Source organism: Lottia gigantea (genome assembly GCF_000327385.1).
Source record: "Lottia gigantea unplaced genomic scaffold LOTGIsca_43, whole genome shotgun sequence".
Lineage (NCBI taxonomy): Eukaryota > Metazoa > Mollusca > Gastropoda > Lottiidae > Lottia > Lottia gigantea.
In genome coordinates, this window is record NW_008709504.1 from 321,254 (window position 1) to 343,563 (window position 22,310).

The 22,310-nt window shown below is 34.3% G+C and overlaps 3 protein-coding genes across 3 annotated transcripts in view; 2 read left to right on the forward strand and 1 right to left on the reverse strand.

Annotated features, from left to right (window-relative positions):
- Positions 1 to 2,320, forward strand: part of LOTGIDRAFT_233749 (hypothetical protein) — a 4,397-nt gene extending 2,077 nt beyond the window's left edge. The window contains exons 7-8 of the mRNA XM_009060518.1: positions 1,034 to 1,157; positions 1,389 to 2,320. Of these exons, the coding sequence (XP_009058766.1) occupies positions 1,034 to 1,157; positions 1,389 to 1,582 (318 nt within the window). The 3' untranslated portion in view covers positions 1,583 to 2,320. The remainder of the gene's footprint in view (positions 1 to 1,033; positions 1,158 to 1,388) is intronic.
- A 1,812-nt stretch (positions 2,321 to 4,132) lies between these two features.
- On the reverse strand, positions 4,133 to 7,219 carry LOTGIDRAFT_164022 (hypothetical protein; the record flags this gene model as incomplete). Its single annotated transcript, XM_009060519.1, has 6 exons — positions 4,133 to 4,187; positions 4,430 to 4,576; positions 4,782 to 4,938; positions 5,520 to 5,697; positions 5,871 to 5,893; positions 7,210 to 7,219. The coding sequence occupies 6 exons, from the start codon at positions 7,217 to 7,219 to the stop codon at positions 4,133 to 4,135; spliced, it is 570 nt and encodes a 189-aa protein (XP_009058767.1).
- Positions 7,220 to 10,546: 3,327 nt separating this feature from the next.
- LOTGIDRAFT_191872 (hypothetical protein) lies at positions 10,547 to 11,661 on the forward strand (the record flags this gene model as incomplete). The annotated part of the gene is made up of 2 exons (XM_009060520.1): positions 10,547 to 10,932; positions 11,071 to 11,661. Coding segments are annotated over 2 exons (894 nt in total), but the record flags the coding sequence as incomplete, so codon positions are not given.
- Between the last annotated feature and the right edge of the window lie 10,649 nt (positions 11,662 to 22,310).

The window sequence follows — 22,310 nt, forward strand, 5'->3', positions numbered from 1 at the left end:
CTGGTAATACAGTATATATAGAACTGTTCTGTTATTATATTATAGTTTGACACATTGAGAGATTGTGATGTATCTCCTGGTAATACAGTATATATAGAACTGTTCTGTTATTATATTATAGTTTGACACATTGCGAGATTGTGATGTATCTCCTTGTAATACAGTATATATAGAACTGTTCTGTTATTATATTATAGTTTGACACATTGAGAGATTGTGATGTATCTCCTGGTAATACAGTATATATAGAACTGTTCTGTTATTATATTATAGTTTGACACATTGAGAGATTGTGATGTATCTCCTGGTAATACAGTATATATAGAACTGTTCTGTTATTATATTATAGTTTGACACATTGAGAGATTGTGATGTATCTCCTGGTAATACAGTATATATAGAACTGTTCTGTTATTATATTATAGTTTGACACATTGAGAGATTGTGATGTATCTCCTGGTAATACAGTATATATAGAACTGTTCTGTTATTATATTATAGTTTGACACATTGAGAGATTGTGATGTATCTCCTGGTAATACAGTATATATAGAACTGTTCTGTTATTATATTATAGTTTGACACATTGAGAGATTGTGATGTATCTCCTGGTAATACAGTATATATAGAACTGTTCTGTTATTATATTATAGTTTGACACATTGCGAGATTGTGATGTATCGCCTGGTAATACAGTATATATAGAACTGTTCTGTTATTATATTATAGTTTGACACATTGAGAGATTGTGATGTATCTCCTGGTAATACAGTATATATAGAACTGTTCTGTTATTATATTATAGTTTGACACATTGAGAGATTGTGATGTATCTCCTGGTAATACAGTATATATAGAACTGTTCTGTTATTATATTATAGTTTGACACATTGAGAGATTGTGATGTATCTCCTGGTAATACAGTATATATAGAACTGTTCTGTTATTATATTATAGTTTGACACATTGAGAGATTGTGATGTATCTCCTGGTAATACAGTATATATAGAACTGTTCTGTTATTATATTATAGTTTGACACATTGAGAGATTGTGATGTATCTCCTGGTAGTACAGTATATATAGAACTGTTCTGTACAGATTGTGAAGAGTCAGACGTCAATTTATGGTACCGAATTAGAATGAGTAATAAAACTGGTACGTCAGCTTTTAAATTTTGTATTTACCAAAATGGAGTTATACCCCTTTACAAGATTGTATTTTCTTTTCTAAGCCTATTTTGAAACAGAAGAGTAGGATATAAACCTTTATTTCATTTCATTAGTTTAATAAGATACAGAACAGTGGGATGTAAAACCCCATTTCATTTCATTAGTTTAATAAGGTACAGAACAGTAGGATATAAAACCCCATTTCATTTCGTTTCAGATCGAGATATAGAGAATTGGTGTTCCGATGTGATTCAGGAATATCCACGAGATTTAAAGTCAGTGACCCTCCCTGATCATTTCAGCTACCCTCCTTCTGCTAATGATGATAAAAACCACAGTGCTGTGTTACAATGTAGTCTTCTGACTTTGGTCTTCACATATTCCGCTGTTTTTTTCTTAAATTTTGTATAACCATTGTCATGATTTGAAATGAAAATATGTTTTTTGCATTTTGGGACAGAAATTTGTGATTTTTAAAAGTTCAATACTGCACTTAAAAACAAAATCATTCCTTTTACATTTACATCCCATTTGGATAATTATTATTATACTATTTACAACAGAACTTTTGTTTCATTCCAAACAATTTATGATTTTGATTTATCTTTTTTATGATATAGTAGATCCAGTTTCAATGGCAATTCTGAATGTGAATTTCAAAACTTAAACAAATTCTTAACATAAAAAAAGGAACGGAGCCATGTTTTTTTTATTTATCTGATATTTTTGTATATAGGTAGTGTAAAATGTAGGTTTGACTAATTTGTAATTTTTTTTTTCCTATGGAGGCTGGCCCTCAGCTGATTTAAAATCATTTTCTTATGTTAATAAATTTTGTTATTTCTGTTGTTTGTAAGGGCCTTATTCTTAAAGCTTAACTTGAGATGGTTTTACTGTTCCAGCCTGATTGGTCAATGACTATGATCGGTTAAAAATTTAGTTTTATTATCCAATCAGATGGTTTTATTTTTTAGATTTGAATTTTTACTTAGTTAAATTTTCGAGAATAAGGCCACATTACTTACTTACTTTATTTACTTAATAAACATTACTAATTCCACAATATATCATTTTATAAATATCTTTCACCATGTCTGTATTTTATAACTTGACCATATTTTTATAATAAACTGGTAATATATTTTTGTATCACTTGTTCATGATTACCCCCACAACACACCTGCTTGCCCAATCTTCTCTTTGCTCTCATCCTTTGTCTTCTTCTCATCCCCTTCATCCGAATCCTTCTCGTTGCGTTTGTCACCTTGCGGCTAAGAAGTAGTCCAAATTTCTTCTTCAAAATGATTCTGTAGAGCAATCTTTCGCCGTGTGGGTGTATGTTCTCATTGGAAACTGCTAATTATGTTCAGATTAAAGCTAGGTTCCCACCAGATAAAGTTTTAAAGATGAGAAATTGACCGAACAGAAATTAGGATTATAATCATGACCATGTCATTTCTATTTTTAACTTTAAAATATCATTTCTGTATGAGAGTGACACTAGACGGTTTTTAATTTGTCATTTCGGTGACTTTTATCTTGTTATGGTCATGTTGTTTTTTAACATGTTAAGGGTCGGACAAGGTAAAGATTTTCTCCATATGAACAAAATTGACAAAAGCGGCTTATTTGTCAGTCATATCAAAATTGTACTGATGTTAATAATTGCTATTTTGTTAGGGGAAAAGTAAATTTTATCTGCGTTTGACATCGATATTATTAATGTATTTTCGGTCTTTTTAAGCCGATCATTAGACATACATGTTTGTCAATTAGAGTGATCATTTCTATTAAAATCTATTAGAGATTTTAAACCTGAATGATTTCAGTTCGTTTCATTCATGAAATAAAACAAATTAGACTTGAGATATTCTCAATTCAGTGCGTGCACGGACTTGACATGTATAGCACACGACGTATTATCGTTGGTGTCGGAACGCGCATGTGTACTACTAATACGAACTCGTATAGATTTACAGTTCATTTTATCTGTGTTGCGTTACGTTTCACATGGTTGTGTCAGTTCAGCGACTATTTGGGTCGTAAGATACAGTTAAGGCATGTTGTCAAATAGAGACCAACAGTAATCGGTAAGATTTTCTTTAATAATTAGGCTTTGCCGGACTTGTATGGCTGAGCGGCGAATGGTCCTAAGATCGGGCAACATTTTTGAGAATATGGTGCGCCTTTAAATATTTGGAAGATGGGTATGTACATCCATATGCATTTAGCTTGCTTACAGAATTTAATAGAGTTTTACGCCCCAGAAATTGTGTCCTTGCCACTCCCGATTATACCATAAGAGTACAGGCGCACTGATTGAAACTATTTTCAAAATACATAATATTTTATTGCAATAACTAAAAGCTATTAAATTTGTTTTCTACAAACATTTTTACTCATTTGAAATTATTTAATATTTAAGTAAATGTGTATTTTTATACTAAATAGAAAATTCCGAACATGCATTAAATGTCAACAGATATTAAGAAATCGTCTGTTCTTAAAAGTCAGGTGTGTGGTCAACACTTGAAGAATCATATTTTGGGGACACTAAACAGTTAGATCGACATGGATACGTATAGGATGATAATAAGTAAGATTATATATATACAGTGCCGTTTCGATGAATCATGTAGGTGAGGGGACCGAGCACAGGTCACAAAAATCTCTTTCAATAAGTTAAAGCCACCCCACCTCGTAGTAACGCCAGTGAGTACACCAACTGAACATTTTGCAAATTTTATTGACTTGCCCAAAAAGTCTTGATTACTTTTCCTTTAAACTTTCCTGTAATACATCCCCAGTCCTGAACTATTATCAACTTTGTCGTTATTTCCGGTTATGACATAGCAAGTGTTCCCATAGTGATAAGTAAATTTGCACATGCATCGGTCTAAACATAGCAGCAGACACCTGATTACACTTTTGACGTCATAAACTTTGGTACCATTAGGTTCTTTACGATTTGTCTGATAAACTTTCATTCTGGCTTCCCGGTATCGTAATGATAATTCTGAAAAAATGGAGTTTTATGTCATACATGCTTTGCCGAATTTCTTACCTAGTTATGACATTTTTGCCCGTAAAACTCTCTTTCGGGGCTGCGAGGCTCCGCCACTGATGCATATGATTAGGTTTCAGTGTTACATCTAATTAATCGTAAGCTTACCCATTTTTTGACAAAGAGCGTGATTTCTATCTGTACACAGGGTGCTTCGCCACTGTACTGAATGGTAGTACAAGATTCGAACACACCTCTGCGAGTAAAGAAAATTGGGTTCACCCTCAAACCATTCAGGGGAATATTGAGAAGTTTTATTCAACCAAACCCCACCCCTTTTCCATCCCCATTCTAGTCTAACAGGGTGGTATTCGTAAGCTAACCAAACTTCTGACGCCAAACTGAAAAGAGAAAGAAGCACTATAACCTACATTTTCGCCTCCCCCAGCCCACTTTGGCAAATTGTCTGTATTCCTTTACCCACTCGAAGAAAGAAGGAATGTCTGTCGTCGTTTCCGGTTACGTATTTTCAAAGTGACATTGCACGTTCATCGACCTAAATTTAGTCCTACTGATATATTTACAGAAGACCCAATGGAGGCTTACCTTTCCTTACTGAGAATATCATAGACAAGGTCTCTCTGCTCAAGGGTAATGACCACAGCCAAACCGTCATACCCCAACTCTTGACACCGACTATTAGCCTCGTTATAGGTGTATCTCTCATTTAGAAAATAATACCGGTTCCCACAAATAGCCTTTTCTGAAATATCAAATAGTAACCTCAAATTCACATGTGGTGCATATAAATAAACCAAGTACTAACGATTCGAACCCCAAAACAAAACTAACGATTCGAACCCCAAAACAAAACCCGAAGTCCAAAACAACATTTTGGCAAAACATTGGTAGCAGCTAATGAACTTTTCTTTATTTCTAAGACTTTCTAGCTGGAGTTCAAGAGATTTAGAGGGGTGAATTTTTGAGTTGGCTTATTATCCAATTCACCAACGAGACAACTGACCAAACATCAGTCAACAAAAATAGTCAACACATAACCCAAAATACATGGTATTGAGTATTGTGGGTCTATTTTTACCATTGGCGATATGATTTTAAATACTTTTGTAAACAGTATTGTCCATTCACATACTTTAGTACAGCTAAACTTGGAACGGTCCCAAGCCCGTAACCAATTCCATTGCTGTAACTAAACACCTCTCATCATTGCTCTTCCGTATATATTATATTACTTCCATGTGAACAATCAAGTTAGCCTGTTCTGTTTCAGATATAATTTCCATCATCAGGCAGTAAGTTTGAGGATGAAATTGTTTTACTTACCTTCCGATAGCAGATTGTCTGGATCTTGGCTTACTATTTCAGTGACTAAACACAGTAGAATTATATAATAGACTTCCATGTCTTGATACATAGAAACCAAATGAAATACGGTTCCGCAAGTTAATAAATTGGAATTTCGTATACTAATATTTTTATTTGATGATTGGTCTATTTTGATCTTTAAATAAACAGAACTCGTGCATTTTACAATATTGAAATCAATGAATCAATTTGGGAGACCTAGAAGGTATTTATAAAGACCGTAAAGCTCTTGGCAATGTAAGTTAACAAGTTCTTTTGGAATTTTTTCATTTTCATGCCTCAGATGAAAAATCAATGATGCAAACTTACCGATGCTAAACACCATTTCATTGCTAAAAATATACATATATCCACATTTGGGGTGGGGGGGGGGGGGGTGCTGGGCCAAGAATTTTGTTTGAGTGGAGACTCGAAACTTAACGAATAGTTCCGAATGTTTTGATGAATGATGACTTGATATTTATCGTACAATTCCGAATGTCACAGAAGAAGATTCGAAATTTAGCGAACAGTTTCGATTGTTTTGATGAATGTAGACTCGAAAGTCAACGAAATGTTTCGACTGTTTTGATAAATGTAGACTCGAAATCCAACGAACAGTGTTTTGATAAATGATGCATGGGTTCAAAATTTAGCGTACAATTCTGAATGTTTAAAATAAATGAAGACTCGAAATGTAAAGAACAGTTTCGAATGTGTTTGAATAAATGAGGACTCGAAATAATAATATAACTCAATGATGATTCTGAACAATACATATTTCTTTGTTTCATATTGACTTCCCGTCGTGATGTGGCTATTGAAGGACAATATTTTTCAAGTCAATCTGGTCTATTTTTTATATTTTTTTTTACTGAAAAATAGATAAGCTAGTTTTTGTAATAAAGAGTCGATGTAAATTTGGTATTATTAAGTGTGTTTTTTATTTCGTTGTTATTGGTGGAAGTGAAAGGTTCTTAAGTTTGACATTGAGCTTGAAAAGGTATGTGTCTTTTATCGAAACGATAGTTCAAGCACAGTCGGTTTGAGTGTTGCAATCTGTACTCACATAGTTAATCACATGGCCGACATCAAGTTTGTGAAATTCGACATGACGTGTCTATAATCTGAGGTACGATCTCTGGAAACTTTCTCCTTTCATTCTTATTAATTGTAAATACATCCTATCAATTAAAAACTAATTGTCGGCGTTTTTCTAACACTAGATCAGTCGCCAAAACGTACTTACGCCTGCTTGTAGTTGACGTAGGATTTAGGCGACATATTTACTTAAGTAAAAATTTACGTCTTTTAGTGAAACGCAAATTTTACCTACATATATACTTTCGTAAATATTTATACTTACGTACCTTAGTGAAACGGGGGCCAGGTATCATCTGGTAACGTTAATAATCAAACGGCCATATAACATTCAGAAATGATAAGTAATACAGTGAATATCAAGCTCTGTCATCTGGTAACGTTAATAATTAGAAGGCCATATCACATTTAGAAATGATAGAGTATTCGTGCGACTACTATCAAAACCAGGTGGGAAAAGTACTTTAGTTGACACAGTTTTTAAAGGTATACGACCTCTTAGAATGAACATGGAATTTAAATTCTTAAAGATAGCCAACACGTATATATATTCATCAGTTGGACTTACCATATGTCATGACTACAGAATAGAATCTCTATATAACACGATATATCTATTAAACTAAATTATTATGGAAAAACACTTCTAAATGTATTTTGAAATTACTTAGATTAATGGATTTAAACTTGGTTTATGGATTTATAGGATTATAGAGGGATTCTGTTGTATAGTTATGACACCAGATAAGTCCACTGATGAACGGAGACTCATTTTAACCAAGTTTGAAAATTTCATGTTGTTGGACATCCTAAGTGGTAGCATACCTTTAAACTGGTGTCCAATCCGAACAATTGTCTCGCCACATCTGGAACAGTTTACATAAAGCTGGAATTTATAACACTAACATGTCCCATTCACTATTTCAATATCGGCCCAGTTGCCATTATCTAAAGTGGTATATAGGTCTTATATAACCCTGGTATATCAACTATTGCCCTGCGTATATAGATAATATATAAGTGATACAGAGTTCAAATTGATATTCGCCGTTTGATAATGCGAGTACAGTTGCTGCATTTTGTAAGACTTGTTGGTTTAAAGGTAGGAATGAATATTTTTCTTAGTATTTTTCAGTTGATGTTTTTGGTTTATTTATTTGGGTGGTGATTGTTACTTATATTTGTGTAATTTGCAACGTCATATACCAATCAGTATGTAACATGAAGTATAGTATTATAGTAGTAAGCTGTTGTCAATATTAGTTAGCTTAGGTGTATTAATCAGGTTGCAGAACTGTTTGACAATACCATGACAGTAGGTTACTTCATATGCCAGTATCGTTAAAGATACTTCTACGTGTACACTTAAGATGGAATTAAGAAATGGATCTGGGGCTAGGGAAAACCCGTAGCACGAAAATATTTTTGACATCTTCGTCATCCAAAATCCCATAAATATTGAACCTAATTATAACGTAAACCATGCGTGTGTAAAGTGTTTTTATTTTGAATATATAATAAGTAAAATCTCGTACACATACACTGGAGGTCAATAATTAGATCTAACTAGTGAAGGAGAAAGTGTTCACGTTGACCTGGGATTAAACAGATTTTGTATCAAGGTCTTTCAAATGAAGACAATTCTAGGCCTATACCTTACCATAGTATCGAGTCCAAACCGCAAGCAGAGTGCGCACAATGATAGTTTGTCTGCGGTTACGCCATAAACGTTTAATGAATATTGTATTTAATTGCGTAATTTGGAAGGTATTTGTTATATGAGCATGGTGTATTAAAAGTCCGGTTTTTAAGTGTTATGTATCATCTTAATTTCTTATATACTGGTTTACTGATATTATATAGCTACACTTTTAAGACTGTTATCCCCTACATGTATCGTGCAGGTGTACATGTGCGTTCTTGAAACTGTCCAACAAGTAGTAAGTCCTGTTCGATGTATTCTGTGTCCTATGTGTTGGATATAATGAACGTGTTTTTATATCATGTGCTACACAACTTACTCAACTCAAGTACACCTATATTACTCTTAATTTACATCTTGATCGTGTGGCCGTTGGTGCAGGTTTGACTGTATCTTATTCCATATAGGGTGCAGAAAAGGGGGACGTAAAACTCCATTCGATTTACACCTTTGATTAACTTTGTTATTTTATATTTCCAGGGTTCTCCAAGGGTCTGAAAGGACAACCTCCGAGGAACACAACCAATAGCCGACAAGCCTTGTGGAAAACGGAAAGGAAACGTTGACGAATAAAGATGACTTACATACTGTAACACAAAAGACTAGATTGGCTTTCATCTTTTTTAGGAAAAGGGAAATTAACGAAAACAAAGCCTTGACAAGTTTTAAATGAATTAACATTTAAATGTATAAATTTTGAATTCGTGGTATAAATCTGTGTTGTTTTATTCTTGAACTATAACCAGGGGTTATTTTATTTCTAAAACAAAACAAATGTCATTTTACAAAAAGGAAGTCTGCATTACTCAACTTTTTCCGAAGTAAAAGTTAAAGTTGCTTCCGCTACGTCGTTGTCGTAGACGTTATAACGCATGATTGTGTACTTCAGATAAATGCTGTTGCATTGCATCAAGTGTTTTACGATTTCGTCTACTTTCAGAAAATTAATCATCCGACCGTTATTGATGTTGAATAGTTGAAGATTCATTAACGTTTATGGTGCGTTTTTGTAAGCGACCTGTTGCCATTACGTTTAACGATCTGTTGTGTTTAACGCAATCTTTCAAGATTGTTCTTTTATTAACCGCTTGTTGTTGTGTTGCGTCTAACTCTGATCATTAGCGTTTGGTTTTAAGAGCTTGTTGCCTTTGCGATTTAATATCCGACATTGTTTTGCGTCCAGATTTCAAAAGCATCATTAACGTTCATCAACTTTTTCATTACTTTTAAAGTGTAACGTTTTACGACTTTGATAACTGAAAACCAACTGACATTACTACCAAGGTGTTACCATTGCGATTTACTATCCGACATTGCGTTCTGCTTTAACGAACTGCCCTCATTGCTAACGTTTACACACTACCAACGTAGTACCCTTTACGACCCAACATTGTGTTACGTCAATTTTTGTACTAAATGAACAGTTTGTACGTTGATTTCATTCATGAGAGATTTTGAACTGATTTCAGAATAATTCTATCATTTAGCTGTAATTAGTCGGGATTATGATGAGATTTTAATGATTATTAGGACAGCCTAGTGTTACAGATGTTAGTTGTCGCCTACGTCGGCTGATGGACTGATCTCGACAATTGCTGATTTCGCTATTTGACTCAGTGAATTTTTTCCACTTTTGGAAACTGTGTTTGTACTTTTGGACTGATCTTGAAAAGTGCTGCTCTGGGACTCTTTTTCCACACTTGCAGTGACTGTTGTTGATTAGTGGATTGGATACAAGCGTTAAACGTGAAAGCGAAAGTGAAAGTAAAAGATCAAATAAACTAAACTCCGGAACATGTATGTGTCTTTAAGTGTATTTCTTATTAACATAATCTAAGAATCGGACACCACTGCTTACCGGGATATTCCTTTTCCATATTTGGACTTAAAAATAATACAGTATAGTAGTTTTACAACAAGGAAATAGTAGTGAAACTGATACAAAAAATCCTGTGGACTGTTAAATTTTTCGAAAAAAAATAATTCTTTATACTAAAGACTAAAATAACGTTTTAAATCTGTACACAGCTCATTGTAAAGAAATTGTTTAGCCTACTTTAGTGAACTGAACTAGTTTGTTTATTATCATAATCGCTGGACGAAAACGTTGGTCGTAGTATACGAGATCAAGTGTTGCGTTTATCGGTGCGACAAAAACTCAAACAAGCATCTGTTGGTCGCAGGACAACAGGTGTTGTTATTAGCGTTACGACAAAAACTTAAAAGCATACCTGTTGGTCGCAGGATACTAGATACGGTGTTGAGTTTATCGTTACGACAAAAACTTAAAAGCATACCTGTTGGTCGTAGGATACTAGATACGGTGTTGAGTTTATCGTTACGAAAAAAACTTAAAAGCATACCTGTTGGTCGTAGGATACTAGATACGGTGTTGAGTTTATCGTTACGACAAAAACTTAAAAGCATACCTGTTGGTCGTAGGATACTAGATACGGTGTTGAGTTTATCGTTACGACAAAAATTTAAAAGCATACCTGTTGGTCGTAGGATACTAGATACGGTGTTGAGTTTATCGTTACGACAAAAATTTAAAAGCATACCTGTTGGTCGTAGGATACTAGATACGGTGTTGAGTTTATCGTTACGACAAAAACTTAAAAGCATACCTGTTGGTCGTTAGATACTAGATACGGTGTTGAGTTTATCGTTACGAAAAAAACTTAAAAGCATACCTGTTGGTCGTAGGATACTAGATACGGTGTTGAGTTTATCGTTACGACAAAAACTTAAAAGCATACCTGTTGGTCGTAGGATACTAGATGCGGTGTTGAGTTTATCGTTACGACAAAAACTTAAAAGCATACCTGTTGGTCGTAGGATACTAGATGCGGTGTTGAGTTTATCGTTACGACAAAAACTTAAAAGCATACCTGTTGGTCGTAGGATACTAGATACGGTGTTGAGATTATCGTTACGACAAAAACTTAAAAGCATACCTGTTGGTCGTAGGATACTAGATACGGTGTTGAGTTTATCGTTACGACAAAAACTTAAAAACATACCTGTTGGTCGTAGGATACTAGATACGGTGTTGAGTTTATCGTTACGACAAAAACTTAAAAACATACCTGTTGGTCGCAGGATACTAGATACGGTGTTGAGTTTATCGTTACGACAAAAACTTAAAAACATACCTGTTGGTCGCAGGATACGAGTTCCGGTATTTCGTTTGTCTATACGAAAAGCCCAAAATCAAAAAGTGTTGCCATGGTAATAACATTGGAGGATATGGTGTTAGGAGAAGAGAATGAAGAGAAAGTAGAAATGGGTGAATGTAGAGAAAGAGAAGAAGGAATGAAAGAAAAGAAGAAAGAAAGAATTGTGCTGTCGCCAAACAGAACAGTAATAGTCGTGACTAAAACAGAGGGCGTCCAGACTGACCACGTGTTTCTCAAAAGTTTGTTAAAGAATAAAAAGAATCCAGGTAGAATAGACAAGATTAAAGTCATTCGAAGGTGAGTTTGTAATTTTGTCTTGCATGAATAATGATTTAAACAGGGTAGAGCATGCCCTCTCTTTCTGGAACAACTAGTATCATTATGCAATGGTTTTACCTGTTTGTTCTTGTAAACTATATAACGAATTCTGGAACACGGAATATGCTACAACTCTACAACAGAATGTTTAACTTTTCGCAATTCGTTCTTGTATGATATATACAGAGTAGGGCATGATTCCAATATCTGGAACCTTAAAGCCTACGACTCTACAATGTACTTCAAAATTATATAAAACAACTTAAATGTGTATAAACAGCATTAACGTTAACTTTGTTTTATTTTCAAAACGAGCCATTATAACAGTAGACCATTGTCATAATAAAAACTTTTCTATAGACTAAAACTCTTTAGTTTGTATCTTACATGACCTCTGATAAACTTATATAAAAAAAGATACGTAAAAAATCACAGTTGAAAAAGTAAAAATGTTGTAAAATCAAAGTGACCACATCATGGTCATAAAACCATTTAAAAAAAGCTTAAAAACGACGGACAATGAACAAATCCTTTTGATGTTAAATGTTTAATACTGAAAGTTAAATGACCTATTACTGATCCGCAGCAGGTTTCAACGTTTGAACTTTCATTGTTCTTATAACGTATATACTACATGTAGATACAAAATAATCCTTCATCTTGTAGTATTAACTATATAATATACATACATAGGATGTATTGACCACGCTGTTAAAGGTCCGTACCACTTAATACTATCATGATTCAGCACCTCTTTAATATATATGCAATATGATCAACAAAACAACAGTTTGGACAAGGGATGTTAAAGGTGTTGTTCCACTGTGAAAGGATATTTCCCGTAGTTAATCTTATTTCTCGAGAGTTTAGTTGAAATAACATGAAGAGAGCATATTACATGTATAAAAGGCGTCGCAGTATATCTACTTCTTTCGATCTAATTGAATATTCTAAAAATCGAACGCGCCCCTGATTGAGAATATCTGAAACACAGAAGTTTGATATCGATGTTTGATTACATTGATATTATCACTTTTGATATCAGGCTGTAATAAATCTGTTACAGATAGAAATACAGATAACAGGTGATAAAAACTCTTCCCACGGTTGCCCACACGTGTACCACTGAAACTCTGTCCCATAAGAAGTAAATTTTGATAGAAAGGCTCAACTAAACTTAATAACAGTGTATAAAACAAGATTTTTCGCTAAGCTGAATATACGGGCAAATGGGAAAGGATATAGACAGGGTGTATGGGGGTGTATGTTATTGGTGTACGGTGGTGGAGAAATTATTAAAAAATAATGTAACATGCATGTAACAAAGTTGGACAATGTACAAAATATGAATAGAATAAAATGACATCAAACGATGATTTGATATCCATCCTGGATTATTCAGGTATTTTCAGTTGACTAATAGTTGTATGGGGAAGTCAAGATGAAATATTCGTGAATACATATTCACATGTTAATTTGAAAATAATATGAAGTTATATTCTTTATGCGAGCGACGTCAAGAATTTTTATTGTATAACTCTTTCATGACTGTTTTGAATAACGTGTATTTTGCAAGGGGGTCATGAAAAAAAGAGATTATTCTTTAGGTTTGTCAATTTCAAATCCCTTTCAGAGAGTCTACATAGCTAATAATGTTTGTTTGAAATTTACGTTTGATGACTTGTTATCCCTTTTATAGATTCTACATTATAGCTAATAATGTTTATCTCGTATCTAGGTTTGTCAACTCGACATCCCTTTCAAAGAGTCCACATGGCTAATAATGTTTATCTCGTATCTAGGTTTGTCAACTCGACATCCCTTTCAAAGAGTCCACATGGCTAATAATGTTTATCTCGTATCTAGGTTTGTCAACTCGACATCCCTTTCAAAGAGTCCACATAGATAATAAGGTTTATCTCGTATCTAGGTTTGTCAACTCGACATCCCTTTCAAAGAGTCCACATGGCTAATAATGTTTATCTCGTATCTAGGTTTGTCAACTCAGCATCCCTTTCAGGGAGTCCACATGGCTAATAAGGTTTATCTCGTATCTAGGTTTGTCAACTCAGCATCCCTTTCAGAGAGTCCACATAAATAATAAGGTTTATCTCGTATCTAGGTTTGTCAACTCAGCATCCCTTTCAGAGAGTCCACATAGATAATGTTTATTGGGTACATAAAGATTAAGATGACGTGGACAATGAGGAAAATCGTCGGTCCGGATATGACCTGGGAAATGAGCTTTTAAACACTAACTATGGATATACTAGAAATGACCTTCAGTTGTCAGTCAATGGCCGCCCATTATTCATCGCCTTTTCATTTAAAATTATTGTCCTAGTTTGTAAATAACGCATTTAAAGTTGACTGGCTTTTCCGTTTAGAAAGGTTATTAGTGCTCAGTTTTATCATTAAGGAAATAATATGATTCACTCTGTTTCGAGTCGAATGAAGATTTCTGGCGTTTATAAATATCGTTAGGTGGAGTGACCGAATGGGGGCCACAGTATTTTCACAGGGCCAATATTTTAATAACTCAAAAGTATGGAATTCAAAACTAGAGGCTGGGGCAGGGGGCGGCATGTAGAAACGCCACTGTTAGATAATTGGTAATGCTAGATTGTCTCCCTTTGGTTACATTTTGCGTTGAACAGATAAAATATAGATAGAGGCTTTTAATTGATGGAAATCTTATTTAAATTAGATTATAATTTCAGTTTTCTTTGTATTGTAATCTAACAAGTTTTCTACCACAGTCGTGTTCTGATGACGTTATTTTAAAAAATCAGAACGTGCCAGCAGGAAACTGTTCCTCAACCCTTAAGAGCTTAATATTATAACTTGAGAGTTTCTACAATAAAAAAACAGTGTCATCATTACTATAGATCTGTGACTCGTGGGTCGTCAATCGGAAAGTCCCTACTTGACAGTTTCCCACACCCTGTCGCCACTGTAGAATGTGAGAGGGTTATAATAAGCTTTGAAGTGGTCATTAAGCACTCTAATATGATCTTATCAATAGTAAAACAAGTTGATACACCTTTTGCCTGATTTCACAATATATAAAGAGAGATAACCAATCTGATTACACAGCGAAAATATATCAGAGATAACACGGGTCTTCTATAATAAGGGTCTGTCTTCTAACGACCCCCTCTCCCCTTAAAAGCGAAAACATACCAGTAGAGATAACAAGGAGTTTTTTAATAAAGGGACCGTCATCTATCGACCCCCCCCCCCCCCCCCCTTTCTTTCTCCCTGACATATATTTGGCTTGTGCTTTAAGTACACGGTTATATCAACAATAAAAACATTTACAGTTTCTTTTGTGTTGAATATGATTTTTGATTTTCGATTGTCCACTTTAGTCTTAGAACAAATTTTTATTGAAAATATCAAAAGCTATAAAATAATGGATCTCGGCGAGTTTGTTCTTGACCAACTGGGATGGCAACTTTAACTGACATATACCAACCGATAACAACTAATATTATATTATATTATATACCAATTACAGTAAAAATAAGTCATTCAACTGTGCTGTTTACAATATTTCTGAATCAAGGTTAACAACGTTGTTCGAATTTCTCCTCGAGTTCATCGGCATATATTGATTGAGATAACTCATTTTCCAACTTGACACCATTTTCTGTTTGTAAACAAAGTCTTATTTCCGATACTTTCAAATTTAGATATCTTTATTTTTGAAATTTCTCACTTCTAATTGATCGATGGCTTTATTAGGAGTAGCCTATTTTTAAATTGTTTGTTTAGAATATTGTTTGTTCTTGTATATATCAGGAACACTTAACGCTTCTATTAGCACCTTTCTCATTTCCTCGCATTTCCTACCAGACATCTGTGGTACCTGTGATTCCAGAAAAACACTTGAACAATTGCTTGAAGATAATTCATACATGGATAAAGTCGTAAAGAAGTCGGATTTTAGTTCTTAAACGTGAAACGTTTGGTGTATATATTATGTTTGAAAGGAATATAGAAATCAATTCGTTGATTAAAAGGGAGGTGTGTTCATATCAATAAGGGAGTAATGATTTCTCGTTGAAAGTTTGTTTGGATATAACTATTCAAAAATTCTTACCTATTGGGTTTATTACTTTCAAACATAGAAATGAAATGAATGGAGTTTTACGTCCTACTTTTCTGCACCAGTTTGGACCAATGAAGGCGGGAAACGCTTAACGACTAATAAATATATATTTCATTATATACCCTGTAAATTGATGTGCACTCACACTGTCGCTTTAATAGTACATGAGCCCGAATATAGATTTTTGTGATGAAAACATTAATAAAGACTTGAAAAGATTAGATGACATGCGACCTTTGAGAGAAACCGATAAGACCGGTATCAATATACAATACATATCAAATAGACCCACTCCTATCTCCTAATGGTGAAGCTTATTGTCTAGATAAACAGTTTAAAATAAGGGAGGAGGTCAGTGGGTCTGTTTGTGTAGTTCTGGAAAACGTTAGTCTGCTATGCTGTGTGTACAACAACATGAATTGGGCACTAGGTAAGGTTTCTCTGTCTTTAATGCACGTGTACAAAAATGCACGTGTAAATTGATATGATGCAATTATTGGATGTATTACTGTGGCCATTTTATCAAAGTGTTCTACATTTTTTATTCGCCATTTCTCTGTTTAATTAACTATCTTGATTATGGGGTTGTGTATTGCTTTTGGTTTTGACGATGAAAGGGGTGCCTTAAACAACGTTGTTTAAATGAGGGCTATCGGTATTGCAAGCCCAGAAGTTAGAATTTTGAATCTCACCTAATCTCCCCACCCCTCTCGAAAATCCCAATCAACAGTCGACTGAAAGAGCTATCCATTTTTTGGACTATGGTCAATATTTCATTGAAACTAAAGAGTGTTACTCCCCCTTGACCTTTATAAAAGAATCAAAATTTTATCAAATAGTACAATGGCCTTGTGAGTTATTATAACATTTCTTCTACTATGTGTAGGCAGCTAGATTGGGACTATTAACATACAGGGTCGCGAGGGACCGGAATTTATCTAGGCCTACCATTCCTGAAAATAGCAAGAAGTGTCGGTTCTTTTATCAGTGGGTGTCATTTACACAATAGACCATGTAGGCACAAATCAGGCTGTCATTCTCAGCCAAGGCTATCCTGAAGAGAGAATCATAGATCAATCCAAATTGATAGCTGGACTATATTTTTCTCACTCCTATAGAGTGAGTTCCCATCATCTACGTAATACAAACTTGACCCCCCTTGTGGCCCCTTTTCCACATTAGCTGCCCTGATGATGGATGTCTATCCGCTACACAATGCGAAATGAATATCTAGGTGGTATTTTTGGCTCCTATGTGGCGAGTGCCCTGGCTTCTCAGAAAAGAAACTTTACACCTTAAAGCCATTTTTCCATATAATTAGCTGCCCTGACGATGGATGTCTATCCGAAACACCGTAGGCCTTACACTTATTGACACTAAACGAAAATCTCTTGTCATTTCACGCAAACACTTAAGGCAAATGTTGACATTTAAATTTCACTGTAATCGAAAACTTCTTGGAAAGTAGAAGGTGGGCTTAAGTATTATTTCCCTTCATCAAAACAGCTGTATCGAGCGTGTCGGGTTTTCCCTACATGACGTAATGTTACTAATAATAGTAATGACTAAGGGAAATTTGAACCAATCAGTGAAGGGAATCACTATCTTGTCATTGGATGAACCAATCAAATACCTAGAAATTAATTGATACAATTTCTATCTCATTTGTTGAAGAGCTCGCCATTAAGATTGTGCAACCGAACTTAGCCAAAATGGATCTAAATGCTGTCGATTCGGGAATCGATCTAAGTAATTTTACGGACCTACAAAGTCTTCTCAATGCCGAGGAAATGGATGGTAGTGAAAATTATTACGAATTAAAAAGTTCAGTTGTTGTTGGAAGGTAAGACAGGGGGCAGTAATGACACGGAACGCCCCATTTTACATTTATTTACAATCTTTCAATGTCAATGACATTCATAACGGCCCTTGTCAATACAGGTATATATTATTTAGTACATAGCTTTCATTGTACCTACTGTCACCGCAATGTACTTCAATTTAATTGAAGTAGGTCGCTTTATATTCATGTATTTTGTACTGACATGACAAAGCCTATTATTTTTATTCTGTATATTTTGACAAGATAATGCTCTAAAAAGTTTTATTTTGTTACTTTGTATCACAATGTTATGGCTATTGTGGCTATCGTATACCAGTTATGGGTTCTATTGTATCCAAAGTTTCTACAATTTACATTGTCATCATCAGTTTGTATGGTATATTACTTCTGTTTTCTGTTATACAAAGTTTCTACAATTTACATTGACATCATCCATTTGTATGGTATATTTCTTCTGTTTTCTGTTATACAAAGTTTCTACAATTTACATTAGTATCAACAGTTTATATGGTATATACTCCTGAGTATTATTGTACACAATGTGTCTACAATTTACATGATCATCATCAGTTTATATTAGGCTGTAAACAAAATGTTCTGAAGATAAGTCAAATATTTGGAGTTTGTGTTCCAAAACTTGTTTGACAGTTATATAATTTAATTATTTCTATGAAGACAGTTGACAATCAAGATGAATAGAAAGGGCTAAGGGTACTGTCACAACAACATACACTCATTGTACACTGCAAGGAGTCAAAAAGTATGACGTAAAACTACTACTTTAGGCTTATATCCAGCTTACTATATAGTATATTCTTACTGTTTACTGTTTACAATAATATGGAACAAAGCAGGCACCAAGCCAAAAACATATAGAATGAATTGATTAGCCTATAAAATATTCCCATTGTGTTCATTTGAAGTGTTCTGATTATCTTCCAACACTTTAGGTTTTATATTTGGTAGGCCTTATTAAAGCATTGAACTAGATGACCTGATCAGGATTGTATACCTGAAACATGTGTCTGTAGCATAAGATGAACTCAAAATCCTAACTTCTATTTCTCAAACTAGCTGTCCTGATGAGGTCTGTATATCTGAAACACATGTCTGCAGTTTGAAGGACATAGGTGTGGCTTGTCATTTTAAAACTAATTTGTATTTCCTTATAGTTAAATTGTAACTTGAAAAAAAAAGGGACATATTTGTTTTAATATTTCCTTCACCAGCCGTTGGAGGTCAATTTCAATATTTGTATTACTTTTCAGAATACGATTGTTCGTCAGGTTTCCATGAAATTCCATAAAAACCAATACATCAATACTCATATAAGCCTCATTGTCAATATTGATATTTTAAGAATCTTGTGCCATATTGAATAACTGAATTTAAAGGGATTGTTATGAAGTATCAGGGACACTGATAGTATCAATTTGCACCTTTCCAATTTCAATCAGATTACTGTGGTTCCTGTAATTCAACTATAAAACAATTGCAGGAATCACAGTCAAAACTAGATAGTTAAAATTGATATCAGTGTCCCCGATAGACAATAAAAAATTTAAAAACCTCATTTCAATCCCATTTAAGAGACTTGTGTCAGCCGTATTGAATAATTGAATTGGAGAGCGGTGATTATCGTCAACTTGGCGCTACTTGTATCAACTTGTAGCTTCCTTTTAATGAATTCTCGATTTATTGTATAAGTTGAATATTTTCTGAGGTCATTTTGACTTCACCGTCTACCAGGATGTAAAATCCCAGTTCTATTTTAATTATTTAGGTCAATTTGATTTCTTTGTCAAGGAAATCGTGGACAAAGAAAAAATTGATTAAAAAAATTGCAGATAAAAATAAAAAGATAATTTTATATTTTTACAGCATCTTTTACATAATTTACAGAATTAGTTCTTTCATAAGCAATTCTACCAAAAAATACCGTACTTTAGAAACAGTAGAATAAAATATTTGGGCTAGCCTACTTTTACGGCAAATATTTCCCTCATTGCACAAGGCATGGTATTGCTTCTAAATATCAATTCAGTAAGGTGCATACATATAACATATAAAATGGTGAAGTTGTAAAAACTTATAATAATCTTGCAAAATTTCTCTCATTGCACACTGCATAGCTTTTTCCGTCTTCATTGAGCCAATCAAGTGCAGAAAAGTAGGTCATAAAACTCGACAATTCATTTCCAAACTATTTGAATTTATATTTTGTGTATTTTCAGTCCAATAACAGAAATAAAACATGCTAGTATGCCGTCCCGGACCAACCTTCGACAAGAATTGGAACGTCAACAATTTCTGAACGAAGAGAAGCAGCTGTTGATGAGAACTAGCCCTCAACTTCAACAATCAGAAGGAATCCAAGTTCCACAGATTCCAGCTTCCGCAGAGATTCCACATAAAGTCTTTCAGGTTAGAATGTTCATGACTTTGTCTCCTGATCAGTGAGTTCTTTTCAGATTTGAAAATTTTAAATTCATTTCTGAACCAGTCCCAGTTCAAGTAAATTCCTTTGTTTTTTTTATCTCATGGTTTTTGTAGATATTTTGAAATGTTGGCACATAAGTAAACCAGCCATCAGTTGGGAAAAATCATCGTAAATTTCAAGATAATGGTCTAAACTGTTACAATATTTGTAACAATTTTGAAAGGTTGTCGTAAATTTCCAAAAAAATGTTGCAATGACATCTTTTGATATCTGTCTTATTTTGATCTAAAAAATGTTGTTGATGAATGTTGAAAATTATACAATGACATCTTTTCCTTATCTGCCTTTTTTTTTCTCTACAGGTGAAGACATTGTTACAACACCCAACACGATATTACGTTGAACAAAGTCAGAAACGACAAGTTCAACATTTCCTGAGTAAATCCCAGGGACGAACTACCATAACACAATCCCTACCCACAATTCACGATGAACAGACCCTGGATCTACTGTCTCCCACCATGACTGGTAGCGCTCCTGTAGAAGGTGATGCTTCTGATGTAAGTAATTCATCAGTTATTGCCCTTGATTTTACAATTATTGACTTGGATAACATTGAGTTTTTACTTGTTTCAAAGCTAATCATTTGGTAAGGACAATTAACTAATGTGCAGGCTGTGCACTTAAAGATTCCTCAACAGTTGGATATCTGTAAAGAAAATATTTATGCTGCTGTACTGACAAAATTTCCCTTATTCCACACTGCATGGCATCGTCTGTTTTCATTAACCCAATGGGTTGTTGCTCTAGTACAGTGGTTCACAACCTATTTCAGCCTTCACACCTCTGAAGCAATCACCTGGACCTTTCACACCCCAAAAATTTGTTTCATCCACATTTGCAGCATATGATGATATGAGGTGCTCTCTCAACTCAAAATAAATTCACCAGTTGGCCACACCCCTGACACCCTAGTGAAAACACCCCCTGTTGGGAACCAGGGCTCTAGTAGGATGAAGAATTCCATTTTATGTGAATTTTTTGATCAATTTCAGATGGACAGGCTGTTGAATGGTATTTTAGGTTTTGAAGAAACTGTAACAGGAGGTGGAAGTGTGGACAGCGATCTCCATTTTATAGAACCTTCTCTGGGTCCTGCTATGTCCTCTACAGTAAGTGGTGTATTTTTTTTGGGCAGGGGAAGGGGGATTAGGTTTCTTTTTCTGCTCTAGTCAGTATTTATAAAGGATTGGCTTGGACATCTTGATTCTTGAAGTATAGTGTATTTCTTAAAGAAAAGGGGGTATGGAAGCTGGGTTGTACGTTGTCCGAGGAGGGAGGTGGGGTGTTTTTAGGGGTCTTAATGTAATATCAGCACTTGTTGAGTTGTCATTGACAAAGAAGAGGATAGCCAATTAACATGGTTTAAATTAAGATAAAGTGTATCAACTGTTAGTGGTGGTGAAATCAGTATGTGGTATATAACTGATATGGCCCAGCTGTTACACTAATATTTTAATATTCAGATCTACATATTGTAAATAATATTAATATTATTGTGATCTATTTATATATCTTACTGATCAATATATCTGATACAGTTTAAAGTCAGTCAGTTGAAGGTCTAGGATACAATGACATTTATCGACTAAGATCCATGGTAACAAGGTCTGAAATACGAAGGGAGGGGGTTTATATTCGGATCTTACTTATCAATATTATTGATTTTTAAATCAAATTCAAACTGCAGGAAAAATATTTTTACTTACCAAAGGTATAAATGCTTAAAATTGGTTATGGGTAGGGTGTTGGCTTTGTGGAGGTAGAGAATATTTGCACCGAGAAAAATATCATGACCTATAAATGAGCTGCCCAAAAATTTGAATTAGAGCGTAACTAATAAATGACATACAGGAAAAATTAAACTCTTTAGCTTACATAGGTTAAATATTAGTTTCAATTTCCCTAAGTTTTCCAAAATATTTGCCCAAGAACATTAATTGGAGAGAACTATAGTTCAGCCCAACTCCCACAGACATACAGGGAAGATTTAACGCTCAAAACAGAAGTTAA